Here is a 16,338-nt window from a genome sequence, read left to right as displayed (position 1 = left end):
GCAAAGATATATGATATGTGGTAAAAATAGCACTCCGCTCCGAACATCTTACGAAAGTGTATGGGACATAATGGGCAACGCATCCTTAAACAACAAACTCAAATGTTTCCACTAAAGAAGTTTCCTCTGGAGGTCCCGCTGCAAGAAGACACTAAATACTGAGCGTTGCTTTTATTACCATATACGTGCAATAAGCGCGGTCACCCATCGGACATAAATATACAAGGCAGCTGCCGTTCAGCGGTATGACGTCACACGAAGTCACATAAGTGACGTCATATTCAGACGGCTGGCAGCTACCGACATATGTCGGCCTTTGTCGCGACGGTGAACTGAACATCAAACATTTTCGCTGGGCTTTTTCGCTGGAGGGTAGCTCCACGACACCTGACGAGCGCACACAGCGTCACGACAATCGTATCGTCACGATAATCGTATCGTCACGATAACCGTCACGTTACGACCGAACGTAACGAGAGGCGATACATGTTATACAGGCGTTACACACACAGACTTGCATACAGCAATAGCACATAATACTACTCGTAGACAGCAGCTTTTTGCAGTGCTTTGTTCAATGAATGCAGGATAGCATTGTCGGATATCTGACTAGAGAATAAATTCCTTGGATAATAGCAAAGATCGTATACGGTTTACGATGAGAGAGTACACCTTAAGGAAACGTTAAATCCAGATAGCAACAAGCACACGGCCATACAACACGTTCTAAGCTTCAACTGAAAATGCATCAATTATGAATCACTTGGACTTTAGGCGACGCTTCCTCGAATCCTGGCCTTTCGGTTGGCACCCACTGGACGAAATGTTTCCATTTATTACAGTTTTCGTTGAGAACGCACAACATCGACCCCAATTCTTACGGCTTTATCCTTCTCCAACTGACGTTTTATCCACGATGGCGTAGTAAAATCGTTCGCTACAGGTTCGTCGTCACATAAACCTAAGGGGCAACAAAGGACGTGCATAGTACACATGTTTACATGCCAAGGGTCTTGCCCCTTCATGAAGAATCAAGACATGTACCAGCGCAACGTCGAGTTGCAGTATTTCTTTGGTGTAAAATGAGATCAGTATTTTATGAGCCTGACTTGTCGCGTTATGGCTCTTCTAGCTCCTTGGCTCCACAGCTAACCATGGTTGCACTGCTCATCATAGCTTAAGGCTCACCATTGCTCCATGGCTCACCATGGCTCCTCCTGTATACAAGCCCTATACCGCACTGAGCTACAAGGCTGCTCAGTGCACGTCATCAGCTTTCTCAACCGCGACTTGTGGTTGGAGATCGTATCATCGTGAAATCTGCACGCAACGTAGATATCAACCTCATCCTCACATCAACCCCGTAGATAAATGCAATATCGAACGAGCTTCGTCACATTATCGCTGCAAAAGGGCTGTTCAGCGCTGTGCTGCCGTTGCTAGCGCTTACATTGTCAGCAGCTATAAGCAGGTTCATCAGTTGCGGTGCTCACAACCTTATGCTACCAGGAAACCTTACCCCTGTCCCATTTTATTCTTCAAACTTCAAAGCCTATTGACTTACCCCTTGAGGATTATCTTACCCCTTCTTTCAACCCAATGACTTTTCCCTTTTGGCTTCTCTACATCTGGTTACATAAGTCTTCGCCAATGGTAAACACAATACACAGTCTTACTTGGCATATTTCGTCATCACTACCTAAAAAGATGACGTCTATACTGTTGTATGCATTATGACGTCATCAGTGTAGATGTAGGTATTGGCGATGTCAGAAATACTGCTGTGGCTTTTTGCATGACGTCACTAGCGTTGCTTATTATGCTTATATAGCTGCATCATTGGTGTTGATTATATGTAAGTGACGTCACTGTTGTCGCTGCTAGTTATGTGACGTCACCACGACTTTTGACACATCTGTATGACGTCACTGTTGTGTTTCAGCGAGGGGGTCTAACCAAAGTGTAATGCCAAGCCCCTGGAGCCCAGCAACCTCACAATTCTCCGTCTGGGTATCTCCATTGAGAACCAGCATTCTGTCTCCGTCGGCGGCCGATAGATGTCTCTGGAATCGGCCGGCCGAGTATAGAGGGCGCTCCGGTCGGCCCCACAGTGGAGAGGTGCGTCTGGGTCCTCCACGACTGCCGACCGATGTGAGGATCTGTACCTGACCTGGAAATGTGATACAAAGTGGTCAGATTTGGTATGTGTCCGAGAAATATGACACGCAGATGTGATAATAGACGCGTTTACATAATATGACTTGTTGCAAGCTTATATCTCCGTCGTGATATTGCAAAAAATGCGAATGGTGCTTTACAATTTACAAAATTATCGTCACTAAATATGCAAAGATCACTGCATCGCAATTATCGCAAAATAAATTAGCTTGAACCTCGTCAAAAATGCTATTTAAACGCGACTTATGTCGCACATGTAGGTGTCGCAACGACAATTTTTTAGTGACCAGTAAGTATAGTCACCTTTTTACCGCATAGAAGCGCCATCTATACCATCTATATTCTACACAGTGGCGCCACCTTTTTACCCGCCATAACCAAATATTTACCTGTACTCAGATCGATGAAAACAACTTCCGGCACGCCAACTGCCGTGGCGTACAGATCATAACCGCGACCGGTGCGGCTTGGATGGAACGTGACGTCGCTGATGTTGAGTGGAGTGCGGACGTCAAAGGCAAACTCCAGGCCACGACCTGATGGCACATCAGGGGGGGGGGTGTTAGTGAGATTGATAATAGCTGTTGTTGACGAAAATAATGTGATGAAACATCAAAAACGGCATTTGACGTGCTGTGGATGACGAGAGATTCAACGTAAAAAGATGTTGTCCGCTATACAGCAAGTTTTGGAAAATTTAGACCAAACAGCTAAGTTTTAACTCATCCACAAGATCCAAAGTCCCGTCATCTGCACTGCACCCCAAAACCCTTTGACATAAATCGCAGCACCGTTCTCTTTTCTTAAATCTTCCTTCTTCCATCGCCGCTTCTTCCTTCCCATTACAGCCTGAGTAGTCCCAAAACATCAATTTCAATATCTTTAGCATCTCATGTCACCCTTCTTTTACCTGTGAGTCTCTGGACGGCCAGAGTGGTGACGTCACCGGATCGTACAGCCGTGACGTCATTAGTTCTCTGCACGGTTACACAGGTTTCAGAGTCCGGAGTGAGGTAGGGTTCTCCCAGTAGACTTGGCTGAGCGCTGACGACTGTGTCCGTCAGCTGATCATACAACAGCTGACCGCTGTCTCGTGACGTCACCGGTTCTTGGCAGGAGAGTACCACGAACCCGTCTGTGGAGAGGTAAATAAATAGTTGATATTTAGGGATGTCAACTACAAACAAGGATTATAATTTTTCACCTATATGGGCAAGGAGGTAACCAGACTAATGTGGTTGCTGCTACAAAAAAAAATGGTTCCGTCTATCATTGACTATCAAGCTGGAATACAACTTTGCCACCTCTCATTGTCTGAGAACTAGGCATGGCGAATTTGGGAAAATTTTGCACATGAAACGTAGCAACTAAAATTTATAAGCTGAACACATGTGCACCTATGAGAGGCATGGTGATGAACAATAATATTGCAAGAATCCATCACATAAGCGCACTAAAATCACCTAAGCAGAACAAAGCAGTAGCATCACCTAAGCATCACCTAAGCATAGCTTAGCCCCACGAAATGAACTCAAACCACCACTCCACCAGCACTCACTGAATTTGGCAAACTGTGCCTTCTGCGGTACACAGTTGTAGGGCGTCAGGTCGACCGACTTGACGAAGTTCAGGGTCTGCATGTCGACTTTGAACATCCCGCGGTGGTTGCTGTGGGTGACGAAGCCGTAGCGGAACTTCTGGTCCGAGAACTGTCGGTCAGGGGCTAGATGTTAGATTGGAGTGTTAGAGGCTAGAACCAAAATGGCGGTTAAATGGCGCTTACAGGTGGTTAAAGTCAATACGTTATCACCTTTGTATGTAAGAAGTCAAATGACAAAATGGCTAGAAACATTGAGATGTTAGATGTTAGAGGTTATATTTTAGATTGGAGTGGTTGGTAAGAGTATGAAACAAGTGGCTAGGTGGCTAAATAAGCCTTGAAAGTGGTTTAGAGGCAAAAGGTTAGAATTGGCTAGGAACAAGCTCTCACAAGTTTTATATTGAGAGATCAGTCAGGGGGTAGAATTAATAAGTGAGAGTTAGATATGAGTGGTTGGAAACGAAAGACAGATCTGACTAATGGAAATTGATAGACGTTCACAGAATAACGCTACTGACGTAGAAATAACTGACGTGGAAAACGCTACCACTACATCGCTTTTCATACTGCTACTGACATTATCACACCTTCCATACTGACTTGACTACTGACTTTACCACATCACCACCACTCACATGTGCCGGAGGCAGCAGCATGTCCACCACCAGGTCCACGTGGTCGTTGATAGGCTGAAGGTGGACGGTGAAGTGACACCGCCGCTTACTGGCCTGACGTATGACCTCCACAGTTCGGACTCCGTGGTTTGTTTCTGTACGCCAGTTGAGCACCCACACCTGATGATGTGGAAAAAGGGGGGGGGGAGTTACTGGTCAGTCCTGGCATCGGTAGAGAAGATGGACTGCTGATGACGATGTTGGAAAGGAAGACGGAGGGGGTATTACCAGCTAGTCCTTAAATTGTTCGTGTGATAAATAATCAATCAGAAGCGAGATTCCAAATAGTGGACCTGGTATTACAAGGAAGAAACGCAACCATGCGTCGTGTAGTTATGAGCAACCTTGCAGCACGGTTAGCAATTTTTGACCTGAGATCTGTCTGCACGTCTGTCCCTTATTCTCTCTCTCTCAATCAATTTCCTTCATCCCTCCCTCTCCTACCCTCTACCTCCTCCTCCCACCCTCTCTCTCTCTCTCTGTACCTCCGCTCTTCCTCTCTCTCTCTCTCTTTCTCTCTCTCTCTCTCTCTCTCTCTCTCTCTCTCTCTCTTTCTCTCTCTCTCTTTCTCTCTCTCTCTGTCTCTCCCTCCCTCCCTCCCTCTCTCTCTCACTCGCTCTTTCTCCCCTTCCCTCTTCTTTGAGTTCATTCCTTCCTCTCTATCTCCCCCTCCCTCTCTCCTCTCCTCTTCCTCTTTCCCACCTGATCCAGATGCGGCACATACTCCAGCTTCACGGGCAGCTGATCCGTCTTCACCACGTCCACAACCAGCTGCTGCTGGCGGCTGACTACCAGAACACGCTGAAGACGAGGTTGACTGATGTAGACGTATGATGTGCCGACAGAGACGGCCGAGCCCCAGGTACAGGCGCGCTGCACACCGCCGCAGACGTACTCCTGGGAGAGGGGGGAGGGAGAAGAGGTGTCAGGGCACTCTACTGTTTCTCCTATAACATGAGAATAGTATGGAAAACATACCCCAATCTCAAACTGCTCCGGTTGTTTTTCAATGGAAAAACACAATTCTATCGAATAGTGTTTATCTATTTCAAACAACCTGCAGTTATTGTCGATAGACATTCTCATAGACGCATTCATGGAAGAAGAGTGAGAGGTGATGAAGTTAGATTCCTGAAGCGTTTCTCTTTGCCTGTGCCCTGTGTACTCGTACAGTACATTAGGTACAGACGCCGGACACAGTCGAAAACAAATTCCTACAGAAGAGGGAAGGACGTAAGGCCCATAAGGGAAGGGAAAGACAATAAGTTTAGGAAGGAGGTACTTTTTAGATCCACATACAGATCGTATTCCGAGGGAGGCAAGGGGCCGAAACCATATACTAATTACCATCAAATGCCATCACTAGACAGGGAGTAATGACACTTCAAACCGGAAAAACACCACTTCAGATCATAAATGCCACCATTACACACCGGAAATACCGCCACAACAGACCGAAAGTCCCGCCACTACAGACCGGAAGTACCATCACTACACACCGGATTTACCACCACTACAGACCGTAAGTACCATCACTAAAAACCGCAATTCCCACCACTACAGACCGGACGTACCACCACTACAAACCGGAAGTCCCACCACTACAGATCGGATTTACCATCACTACAGAACGAAAGTCCCGCCACTACAGACCGGAAGTTCCACCACTACAGACCGGAGGTCCCTCCACTACATACCGGAAGTACCATCACTACATACCGGAAGTACCACCACTACACACCGGAAGTACCCACCACTACCTGCGTCCCGGGTATGATGTCGGATCCCTGAATCTGATGCTCCAGTCGGCAACTGTCGGCATCATACAGAGATATTCCCCAGTCGTGAAACAGCATCAGCTGACGCGAGGGTCGACCCGAGTCGCTTCCTGTGGGTCGAGGGAAAGAAGGGGGGAAGTCAGGGAGAGTGGTATATAGGAAAAACAGGGAACAGGGGAAAAGAACATGGGGTGAATATAAAAGGTGATAAACAAGCAAGCATTTTTTGAAACAGGAGACACGGAAGAGCCCATAAAAGAATGGAGCAACGGAACGCACAGCACGTAGTACCTAAAGCGAGAAGAAGAAAAAAGTAAAGACAGAATGTGTCAGTTGAGGGAAAACAGGAAAGATGGAAGAGAGAGGTATTGGAGGTTAGGAAAATCATCAAAAGAACATGTCAAGCGCGAAAGATTGTATGAAGAGCTACTCACCCTTTTCATCTGTCACAACTATTCCTCCAGGCTTTCTGACACTCTTTCTTTCCTTTCTGCTCTGTTTGACACTTTTTTCCTCTGCTGACACATTTCTCCCTCTCTTTCGCGCACTCTCTCCCTTTCCTTCTCTTTCTCCTTCACATTTTTCGTCTCTCTTTAACCCAGTCCTCCCCTGTCCGACCCTTCCCTTACATCTGTCCGACCTCCTCTTTCTCCTCCTTCTAACTCAGTCTTCCCCTCTACCTCATCCCACACTCCTTTCTTTATCTAACCGTCATCCTCTCTCTACCCCGACATTTTCTATTACTCCTAGACATAGACATAGACTAGACATAGACTAGACATAGACTCCTCACCATGCCTCTGCTGATGATGCTCCTCCTCCTGTTGAACCAGAAGACTGCTCACAGACCTCGAACGACCCGCCGGACTACTGGCCTCACACATATATGCGCCTGTATCACTGACGCTCAGTGGACCAATCACAAGCCGACTTCCGTCACCAATGACGTCATATCGGCCCGGCTGACGAATCAGCTGCGCCTCGTTCTTGAGCCAGGAGATCTGTCGGAAGGGAGAGGGGCAGATTACTTTGAGGAACCATGAAGTATCTACAAGATGTAACGAAGCAGTAAAAAAGATAAGAGCACATCAACATAACGTGAATCGTGATGTTTGTTTTCCCAGAGGAAGTGAATTTTTGGCTGAAACCCGATGTGGTGTTTATGTTAACAATAGAATGATTTTCTCCCTTCATGGTATTTTAATATATTGTCGTTTTCTATATATTTCTCCCTTCAGTCAGCGTTTGTCGGAAAAGATAAAGTTGTTTGTCTGACGGCTGAGTTGTTATAATTATCGCATAAGTTACTAAATGTTCACAAGGGAAATGATATTTCTCATCAAAGAAAACTTGTCTCGCCCGAGGAAGTTGAGATCAGATGATGGACCGATAATGATCCAGTGACCAAGGGTAAGCATCATCATTCGAAGTATATTGACTTTTGAATAAGATATTTATAGTCCCAGAAAATAATCCAAAAAGTAAGCATTAGTATCGAGGAAATTTTGTCTCACACATCACAATGCATGTCTCACTTGAGACAGCGTATGCCTCACCTGAGGTGGAGGCACTCCGTCCACGTGGCACTCAATGGAGGCCAGCTGACCGACTCCTTTGGTCTGGAGACGGACACTGACCTCAGAGGTCGGCGGGGCTGCGCAGAGGTCACACACAGGTCACACTCGTCCCCAAGGATGCTGAGGTCATCGACAGGTCATCGACACGGCGTTGATAGCTACATTCATAGCAAGGGAAGCACTGTCTTATTGATTGATATGGATAAATGCAATGAGGTAGTGAACAACAATAAACATAATATTCCAGGTAACCACACTACACGATAGCAGTACATGTTACAAAAACAACTTATAGCATGTCATCCTTTAGAAAGATATATTACATCGTTTCAGTGAAATGGAATGTGGAAAAGGTACCATAAATAAGCTGGCAAATAAGTACGGTACGCATTACGCAAACTACCCAGGGTGATCGATCTCAAATTCACAAACAGTATGTATACAAAATGTACGCTTACAACACCGCAACTCAAATACGCATGCTGTAGTCGTACTTTCCAACGTACGTAGATTTTTCTTACCTTGTATGGTAAGCACATGTGTCTGCTGCACTTCCACATTCTGTTCGGCATGACACGTATAATTTCCGGCGTGAATCAGAGTCACGTGGCTGAGATATAAGGAGCCATCGGCGAACACGCGTAGAGAGTCTGCTTCAGAGAGATGAGAGAGGTCACGACCCGACCTGTGAAAGGTCAGGGAAGGTCAGAGAAGGTCACGTAACGATCTGTGAAGGACCAGGAAAGGTCAGAGGAGGTCACGGGTGGATCTGCAAAAGGTCAGGGAAGGTCAGAAGAGGTCACGTAACGATCTGCAAAAGGCCAGGAGAGATCAGGGTAGATCACGGTATAATTGACATCAGCCATTGATATTGATTGGTGCTTAGGACTAAGTGGCAATTATAAAGTTCTACCATTGATGAAATAATCGCAATACGATAAAGGTTTTGGATTGACTTAGTGAAATATTCGCAATATGATTGACTGACAGATTACTCCTCTTCCTCTGATTGGCTGCGACATTAATCTCTCCTCTCTGATTGGCCAGCAAATCCGCTTCTTGTCCCCTGATTGGTTGACGCACCTTTTCCAGATGACTCGCGGCGCGGGCGATCCTGTGACGTCACATTTAATTTCCACATTATCTCCGACGAAGGCAGAGAGGTTGTTGACCTCTAGAGCCTTGTCGAGGGAGACCATTGCGATGCCTGTGAACGAGAAGTGTACGATTATTGATGGAAGTGATGCTGACGTCATTGGTGTAAGTTCAGCAAATTGAGTTCACTTAGTGATAACCCGCGCCCCACTGGGGGGGGGGGGGCTATTCATAGCCCCCCTCCCGTTTTTCTGCAATAACTTCCAAACCACTTGACGTATCGACGCCAAACTTTCAGTACCTTCGGCTGCATCAATTTGACACCTTGTGTCAAAATTTGAACTTAGTAGCTACCATAGGCCGGCCGAAAATGACGTCAGAGTGACGTCATGTTCGGCCGATTTCGACGCAAAACATTGAACCACGGCAATCGCTCTCAAGAGCTCAGTTTTTAACCCTCGCCGGACCTACAGGGGTGTGCGCTAGAATCCGGAAAAAAATGTAAGGGAAAGAACTTCAGGGTTTATTTGGTATCGCAAGATTTCCCTTCAAAATTTTTACTTTTATAGCGAAGACTGATCCCTCCTCTGTACTGTCACTCGACTTAGCACCCTCCAGCTCCAATCACAGCCTCTACAGGACGCCGGAACCTGCCGCAGGCGTTGGTGACCTGCTCCCGGGTTAAGTTGACCGCGGCCTGGATGATGGCGGTCCCCAGGGAGTCGAAAGTGTTGTGAGGTCGTTTGTTGGACTCTCTCTCAAGGACGCCCCAGAGAAAGTGGTCGCACGGACACAGAAAATCTTCTGGTCGGGAAAGAAGCTGCTCTGGCCGGTGGCTCTGTGCTCCAAAGAAGTGATGATCAGCTAACATCTCCGAATCTCCTGGTCTTTATGACTTCTGAGAGCATCTGTCTCACCTGAAGAACGTAGCTCCTGTATCGGAGATTCTCGTGAATGGCACGAAGAACTGTTACCCTGCGCAGATTGAGCCTCGAAGTCACCTTCTGCATGGGCAGGCTCGGACCTTCTCCAATCATGGCCTCGAGCTGCTCCAAGAAGTCCTTATTCCGCTTCCAAACCTCGAATCGGTCCTGTTCCTTCCTCTTAGGAGTCAGAGACTCACTCATCGTCTCTTCAGACTCTTTGAAGGACTTTGCAAGGTCGTACACGGCCGATTTCGGGAACTGAAAGAAGTCCACAATTTCCTTGGGCGCGCGGCCGCAACGGAGGGCCACAATAACCGAGGTGCGGCGCTCGAGCTAAGAGGATATTTCTACTTATTTTGTTTCCGATCGAAGGCGACTGAAGTCACAAACCTATGAAGAAAAGAAGAATGATATATTCAAAAAAGTTTATACGATACGCCAATTTAAAGTTTTTCCGGATTCTAGCGCACACCCCTGTATTGGTTTTCTACATACGCGCCGGCCGAGGGGGGGGGGGGGCGGGTACGACCCCCCCTCGCCGTTTCGCCCCTGGTGGAGCTAGCGCGTCGCGGAAAAAAAAACGAGCGTGTGCGCCGTTACGAGACGCAGAGATTGGTACCCGATTTTAAGGTCCTAGGTCAACCGGTGACCTCTGAGGTCAGGTCAAGTGCCCCAAGGTACGGTTCAGTTTTTGGTGACTAACTTCGCAAAAAACGGCCGCAGAGCGCCGATTTTGGCAGCATCGTGTTTGCCTCGCTCAGGCGCGTCGAATGATATACTTTTTGTCCGGGTCAGGTCAACTTGGGGTGTTGACCTCAGGTCAAGGTCAGGTCAGCACCCCCAGGTCACGAAGTTGGCCGAAAGAGGTCATGTCGTATATCATTCGATTCGGCAGGTCTTCCTGAGTCCATTGGTGGTTTTCTCGACTCGCTAGCTCAATTTGATCAAGAGTTATTGACGAAAAACTAATATGACCTTGATGACGTCATAAATGACGTCACGCAAGGTCAAAATTGCAAAAGTGACGCATCTAACCTTGCAAGGAGTGCATCAAATCACGATTCTGTGTGCTTGAGATAGTTGGAGATCGTTCCCGGCGCCAGAATAGCAGTTTGAATTTTTCCCCATTGACTTATAATGGTGAGGTCACAAAAATGACCTGACCTCATATGACCTTTAGGGAAAATCCGAGATATACAAGTTGTGACACTCATAATGGATACTAGATCCTGCAAGTTTCATTTCCCTGTGACATCTCCTCTGGCAGTGAGGGCGTTGCGAAGTTGCGACATCTGAAGACCGTGCAGAGGTTCACTTATGACGTCATAGGTCAGTGACCTGACCTGACTCAAAAATCCGGTTGGTGTCAAAAGATCCGGCTTGAATCAAAGGTCAGGTATGCCAAGTTTCAGCTCTCTATCGCCAGCGTGCTCGGAGCTATCGCGAAAAAACCCTATGGGGGGGCGGCACCCGCCCCCCTCGGCCGGCGAGGGTTAAGCTAGATCCAACTTCTTTGCATTAAGGGTTCAGAATTGACTGCGCTATCAAACTGCTATCTCGGCTTTTCAAAATTTTGCAAATTTCGAAAATTTTATATAATAATATTCAAAATTTATATTCTTATACTTTTTTCAAAAAGTTTTTGACTTTTCGAAAAAAAAACGGTATATGTGACAGAACGCATGCTTATGACTAACAGTAGAAAGTTTTAGGTAAATATCTTCAAAAATGGCCAAGTTATACGCATTATTGCAAAAAATCTCAATTATAATTTTTTTTTCAAATCAATTTTTCAGTACGTATTTGACATCATTCACCATTATAAATAGCACCATCGTGTTTCTGAGGTCAAACTGCATCAAATAGACACCTTTTTTGTTCAAAAATTTAAACTTAAAAATTTGACCTTTTTGGCCTGAAAGTGACCTAACCTAAGCTAAATTCGACTCAAAATGACCTCGAATGACACAGACGACATCAAATTGGAAATCTGTGGCCTAAATTGACCATAAAACATGTGTCATGTGACCGACGCATGATATAATATTTCCGTGGCCTGTGATGACCTGACCCTGACCTGAAAATCACAGTACAAGTTTGGTACCCTCAAGGTATCTAAAGCATCTGTTCACGAGTGTGTCACGTGGCTTGTAAGACGACGGCCAGAGCCCAAAATGTGAACAAGCCGAAATGCTAATAATTTTTACTTTGACCTGACCTGTGACGTCATCGGTGACCTCGAGGTCAATGAAATTAGGTTTCGCTCGATAGTTTTTCCGGGGCTATCAGACACCGTTTGAATTTTGACGATCGGCCCAGTAGTTTCGGAGTTAGGAGGGGGGGGGGCTATGGAGAGCCCCCACCAGTAGGGCATGTTATACGCAAACCCCAGTGGGGCGCGGGCTAATGGCGTAACTAATAAAAAAGCCAAGAGTGTGTGTTTGGAATCTTGAAATTAGGTTTCACTACATCACTAAAATGCATCGACAGTGAGGTCACATGACAAGAATGACAAAAATGTCACATCATGAGTTTTGATTGACGTCACTTGACGGCTGCCGCCATTTTAACATCAGCAGAGGCACACCACACAGGCGGCTAGTGCTAGTGACAGTCTTTTGCAATGGACGTATCAATGGCTAACATTGATAAAAATCTCATTTTCATATGCTTTCTAGCAAAATGATAACTTAGAAGCCACGTTTTACCGTTTGCATTGGTCTTACTCCTGGGTTTCACCAGCTACGCTGTGGAAACTCAGCATGGATTGTATTATAAGGTCCTGCAAAGTACACTCACTGTAGAGCTTGTTGAAGGCCGTGTAGAACTCGTTGATGTCCAACCCGCCGTCACCACTGGTGTCGTCAAAGTGGGCGAGGTCGGTGAGGTCACAGCCGGGGGTCAGTCCGGCCAGCTGATACCGCTTTGTAGCCTAAGGGCGGAGAGGACGGGTCAGAGTTCACGCAGGATGCAACGTAAGCATATGGGATGACGATGACTTCAGTTGACACCTAAAAATCACAAACATAAAATGATTGCCTGCATCGTCCCTAGGAGTTAGAAGAAGGGAAGTTTACATTTCAAAAACAATAACATAAGGCGAATTTAACCCGCGCCCCGTAGGGGGGGGGGGGGCCGAAACGGCCCCCCCTGTCCTTTTCGGTCGATATCTCCTAAACGGCTGGAGATATCGCCACCAATCTTTCAGGACCCCTCCGGGCATCAATTTGACACATTGTGACCAAAAAATTTTTCCAGAGGCTATGATAGGTTGGCCACAAATGACGTCAGAGTGACGTCATGTTCTGTCATTTTCGACCGAAAAAAAGACCTTCGCGAGAAGACCTGTCAGGACTACAGCTTTGAAGATACAGAAAAATGATCAACATAAAAGGTGTAGAATTGACAGGACTACAAAACTGCTATCTCGAATTTTTGAAATTTTTGAATTTTGACCCCCAAAAATCAAAAAAGCATTTTTTTGGATATATTCGCCAAAAAATCCAAAAAGTTTTTTGAGTTTCGAAAAAACCGGAATATATGTGATAGTGCCTACCGTCTTCTATCTACATATCAAATTTCAGATCGATACCTCGTTTTTTGGCCAAGTTATAGCGAAAAAACTGTTCAAAAATGATGACGTCAAATTTTCAAACTCAATTTTTGGCAATTCTAGAACTCGTAGAGCAAAACGAAGACCACCATTAGACTCCCCGTGACGAGCTGCATCGAATCGATACCCATTTTATGCAAAAATATCAACTTTGAAATTTGACCTAATTTGACCTGACCTTGACCTGACCTTCACAAAAACGTGACCTAGGCTGGCCCCAAAGGCTGCCTAACCCACATAATCGCATTTGTCATGTAAAATGGACCATAAAACATGTATCACACGACACATTCATATTGTGACCCCCGGTGACCTGACCTCGCTGTGACCTGACCTGGTACCAGTGACCTCAGATAGCAAAGTATGTGTTTGACGAACAATGTACCATCGATGGTTTTCAATAAATTACCAATTTACTCGCTTTCACAGCACATTTCTTGAATTGCCTGTGAACGGTGAAAATCTGACCTTTGACCTGACCTGTGACGTCATCGGTTTGACCTAGTTCAATGAAATTTGGTCACAAGGTAGTTCCCGGCTGGGGCTATCGAACGCCGTTTGAATTTTGAAAATCGGCCGGTAACTTTCCGAGATCTTAGGGGGGGCGAAACGGCCCCCCCCCCTACGGGTGGTAGGGTCCGCCGGTAGCCCTACGGGGCGCGGGTTAAGGACATGAGAGGGGAAATAATAGTCGCATCATACAGACATGAAATAGCTGTAGCTTTGAACCTCACCTCACCCTGAGCTAACCCTATCCCCGACTTGACCTGACTGACTCTGACCTGACCCTGACCCTGACCTGACCCTGACCTGACCTGACCTGACCTGACCCTGACCCGACCCTGACCTGACCCTGACCTGACCCTGACCTGACCCTGACCTGACCCTGACCTGACCCTGACCTGACCCTGACCTGACCCTGGGCCTGACCCTAACCCTGACCTGACCCGACCCTGACCTGACCCTGACCTGACCCTGACCTGACCCTGACCTGACCCTGACCTGACCCTGACCTGACCCTGACCTGACCCTGACCTGACCCTAACCCTGACTTGACCTGACCCAGACCTGACCCTGACCTCATTGAGCTCGTCGAGACGCAACTGTCCATCGTTGTTGAGGTCATATTGGCTGAACATTCGACTGATGGTATATTCCCGACCAATGGCGTGTCCAGAAGGCAGCTCTCGCTCCAGTTGACCGCGGCTGTAGGCCAGAAGTGTGTCCTGCAACAGATCACAACGTCCAAATGTTCACAACGTACAAATGATCGCAACATCCAACTGGGAGAAAGTCGAAAGGGTCACATGGGGGACATGGTTGGAACGTCCTTTATAAAACGTGAAAACGATTGAATTTGACATTGACAAGCAAATACAAAGGTATAATAAGTTCAACAATTACTAACGTGAAGTATAGGTAAGTACTACCAGAAATAGCGACCTTTTTAAATTTAAATATGTGAAAATGATCAATAACATGGCAGAAATGTAAAACTTTTATTGTAAAATAGGCCAAATATGAGAATAAATAATATGAGAATAATAAAATATGAGAATAATAATTCTCATATTTGGCCTATTTTACAATAAAAGTTTTACATTTCTGCCATGTTATTGATCATTTTCACATATTTATATCTATTCATCATGGCAAAAAGCACCATCTCACATATCAAAACTTTTTAAATTTACTTATTCTAAGAAATGATCACCATGAGTGAGTAATTTAATCGGGATATGTATTCTTATGACAAATTTTACCACTGTTTCTAACTGGATCACCCGTCCTACACACCTATAAAACGTTCACAATGTGCGTTGTGAAATATTCAATATATACGCTACCTTCATCTTTTGAAATTGCTGCAGAGAGCAGATGTGGTCGCCCCTGATCTCAGTGACGTCATCTGGCGTGGTGACGTCATCATTAGAAGCGGCAGAGCTGTTGGTGCCGAGCCCGCTTGGTTCTCTGGGAGTGGACGATGACGTCACAGATGACGTTACGGATGACGTCACCGTGACGTTGACTGGGCTGTGGACCGGTGGCGTTCCAGTTTGCCCGCTGATGACGTCATGATGTTCTAATGTCTTCGCTGAATCAGCTTCGGCCTTGGAAGATTCGTCTGCAATAATAATAACTCATGAGAGTCGATATTTGTGTCAGTTTATTGTACTCACCTAAACTAAACAAAAGGATACCTACGTCTTAGTTACGAGGGTTAAATAAATTATTTCAAACCATTGTGTTAGTGATGCATCTTGTCCACTTTGTACGAGTAGCAGTTCTGAATGGACATTATTTTTTGCGGAACTTTGAATGTTTTTATTTTGATACTTCGGCGTGCATTTCTGTTCAATAAGAGTTTATAATCTTGCACTGCTGCGCTACGGCCCTTCTGAAACACCTCAAGTTCGTGTTGTGTGCCATTGGAGGTTATGACTTTGTACGGACCGTTCAGTGGTAGACACTTCTCCATCTTCCTGGGACCAATGTGTCGACCGTCCAAACACGCTCTCCGATGAAGATGACAATGGTTGGGGTAGATCATACCGTCCGAGCCGCAGACCTGTCGAAGGTCAGGTCACACGTCAGGTTCAGGTCAGTGGCTGGGGTAGATCAATGGTCATACCATCCGAGCCGCAGACCTGGGAAGAGGTCAGGTCACAGGTCACGTCACAGGCCAGGTAACAGGTCATGTCACAAGTCGGGCCACAGGTAAGGACACTTCTCACTGAGAGATTTTAATGAGTGATACATAAAGCGTTTCCAATCAGGCCGAAAGTATATCGTATTTTACTTGAATAACAACTGCTTATAACAACTGATGCTGTTTATTTAGTATCATGTAGGTTACTACTGGTTTGTACTGGTTTATACTACTGGTTTATACCGGT

At 46.0% G+C, this 16,338-nt stretch overlaps 1 protein-coding gene across 1 annotated transcript in view; it reads right to left on the bottom strand.

Moving 5' to 3' along the window:
* Nucleotides 1–156: 156 nt before the first annotated feature.
* Nucleotides 157–16,338, bottom strand: part of LOC122376062 (follistatin-related protein 5-like) — a 34,884-nt gene continuing 18,702 nt past the window's right edge. The window contains exons 5-19 of the mRNA XM_043355735.1: nucleotides 15,896–16,010; nucleotides 15,289–15,566; nucleotides 14,521–14,667; nucleotides 12,628–12,760; nucleotides 8,891–9,014; nucleotides 8,329–8,492; nucleotides 7,787–7,884; nucleotides 7,024–7,231; nucleotides 6,213–6,340; nucleotides 5,155–5,349; nucleotides 4,414–4,572; nucleotides 3,737–3,887; nucleotides 3,089–3,313; nucleotides 2,568–2,714; nucleotides 157–2,170 (exon numbers count right to left, since the gene is read on the bottom strand). Of these exons, the coding sequence (XP_043211670.1) occupies nucleotides 1,926–2,170; nucleotides 2,568–2,714; nucleotides 3,089–3,313; nucleotides 3,737–3,887; nucleotides 4,414–4,572; nucleotides 5,155–5,349; nucleotides 6,213–6,340; nucleotides 7,024–7,231; nucleotides 7,787–7,884; nucleotides 8,329–8,492; nucleotides 8,891–9,014; nucleotides 12,628–12,760; nucleotides 14,521–14,667; nucleotides 15,289–15,566; nucleotides 15,896–16,010 (2,517 nt within the window). The 3' untranslated portion in view covers nucleotides 157–1,925. The remainder of the gene's footprint in view (nucleotides 2,171–2,567; nucleotides 2,715–3,088; nucleotides 3,314–3,736; nucleotides 3,888–4,413; nucleotides 4,573–5,154; nucleotides 5,350–6,212; nucleotides 6,341–7,023; nucleotides 7,232–7,786; nucleotides 7,885–8,328; nucleotides 8,493–8,890; nucleotides 9,015–12,627; nucleotides 12,761–14,520; nucleotides 14,668–15,288; nucleotides 15,567–15,895; nucleotides 16,011–16,338) is intronic.

This window comes from Amphibalanus amphitrite, unplaced genomic scaffold (assembly GCF_019059575.1).
Source record: "Amphibalanus amphitrite isolate SeventyFive unplaced genomic scaffold, NRLGWU_Aamphi_draft 002000F_arrow, whole genome shotgun sequence".
NCBI lineage: Eukaryota > Metazoa > Arthropoda > Thecostraca > Balanomorpha > Balanidae > Amphibalanus > Amphibalanus amphitrite.
This window is presented reverse-complemented; position numbering and strand designations above follow the sequence as displayed.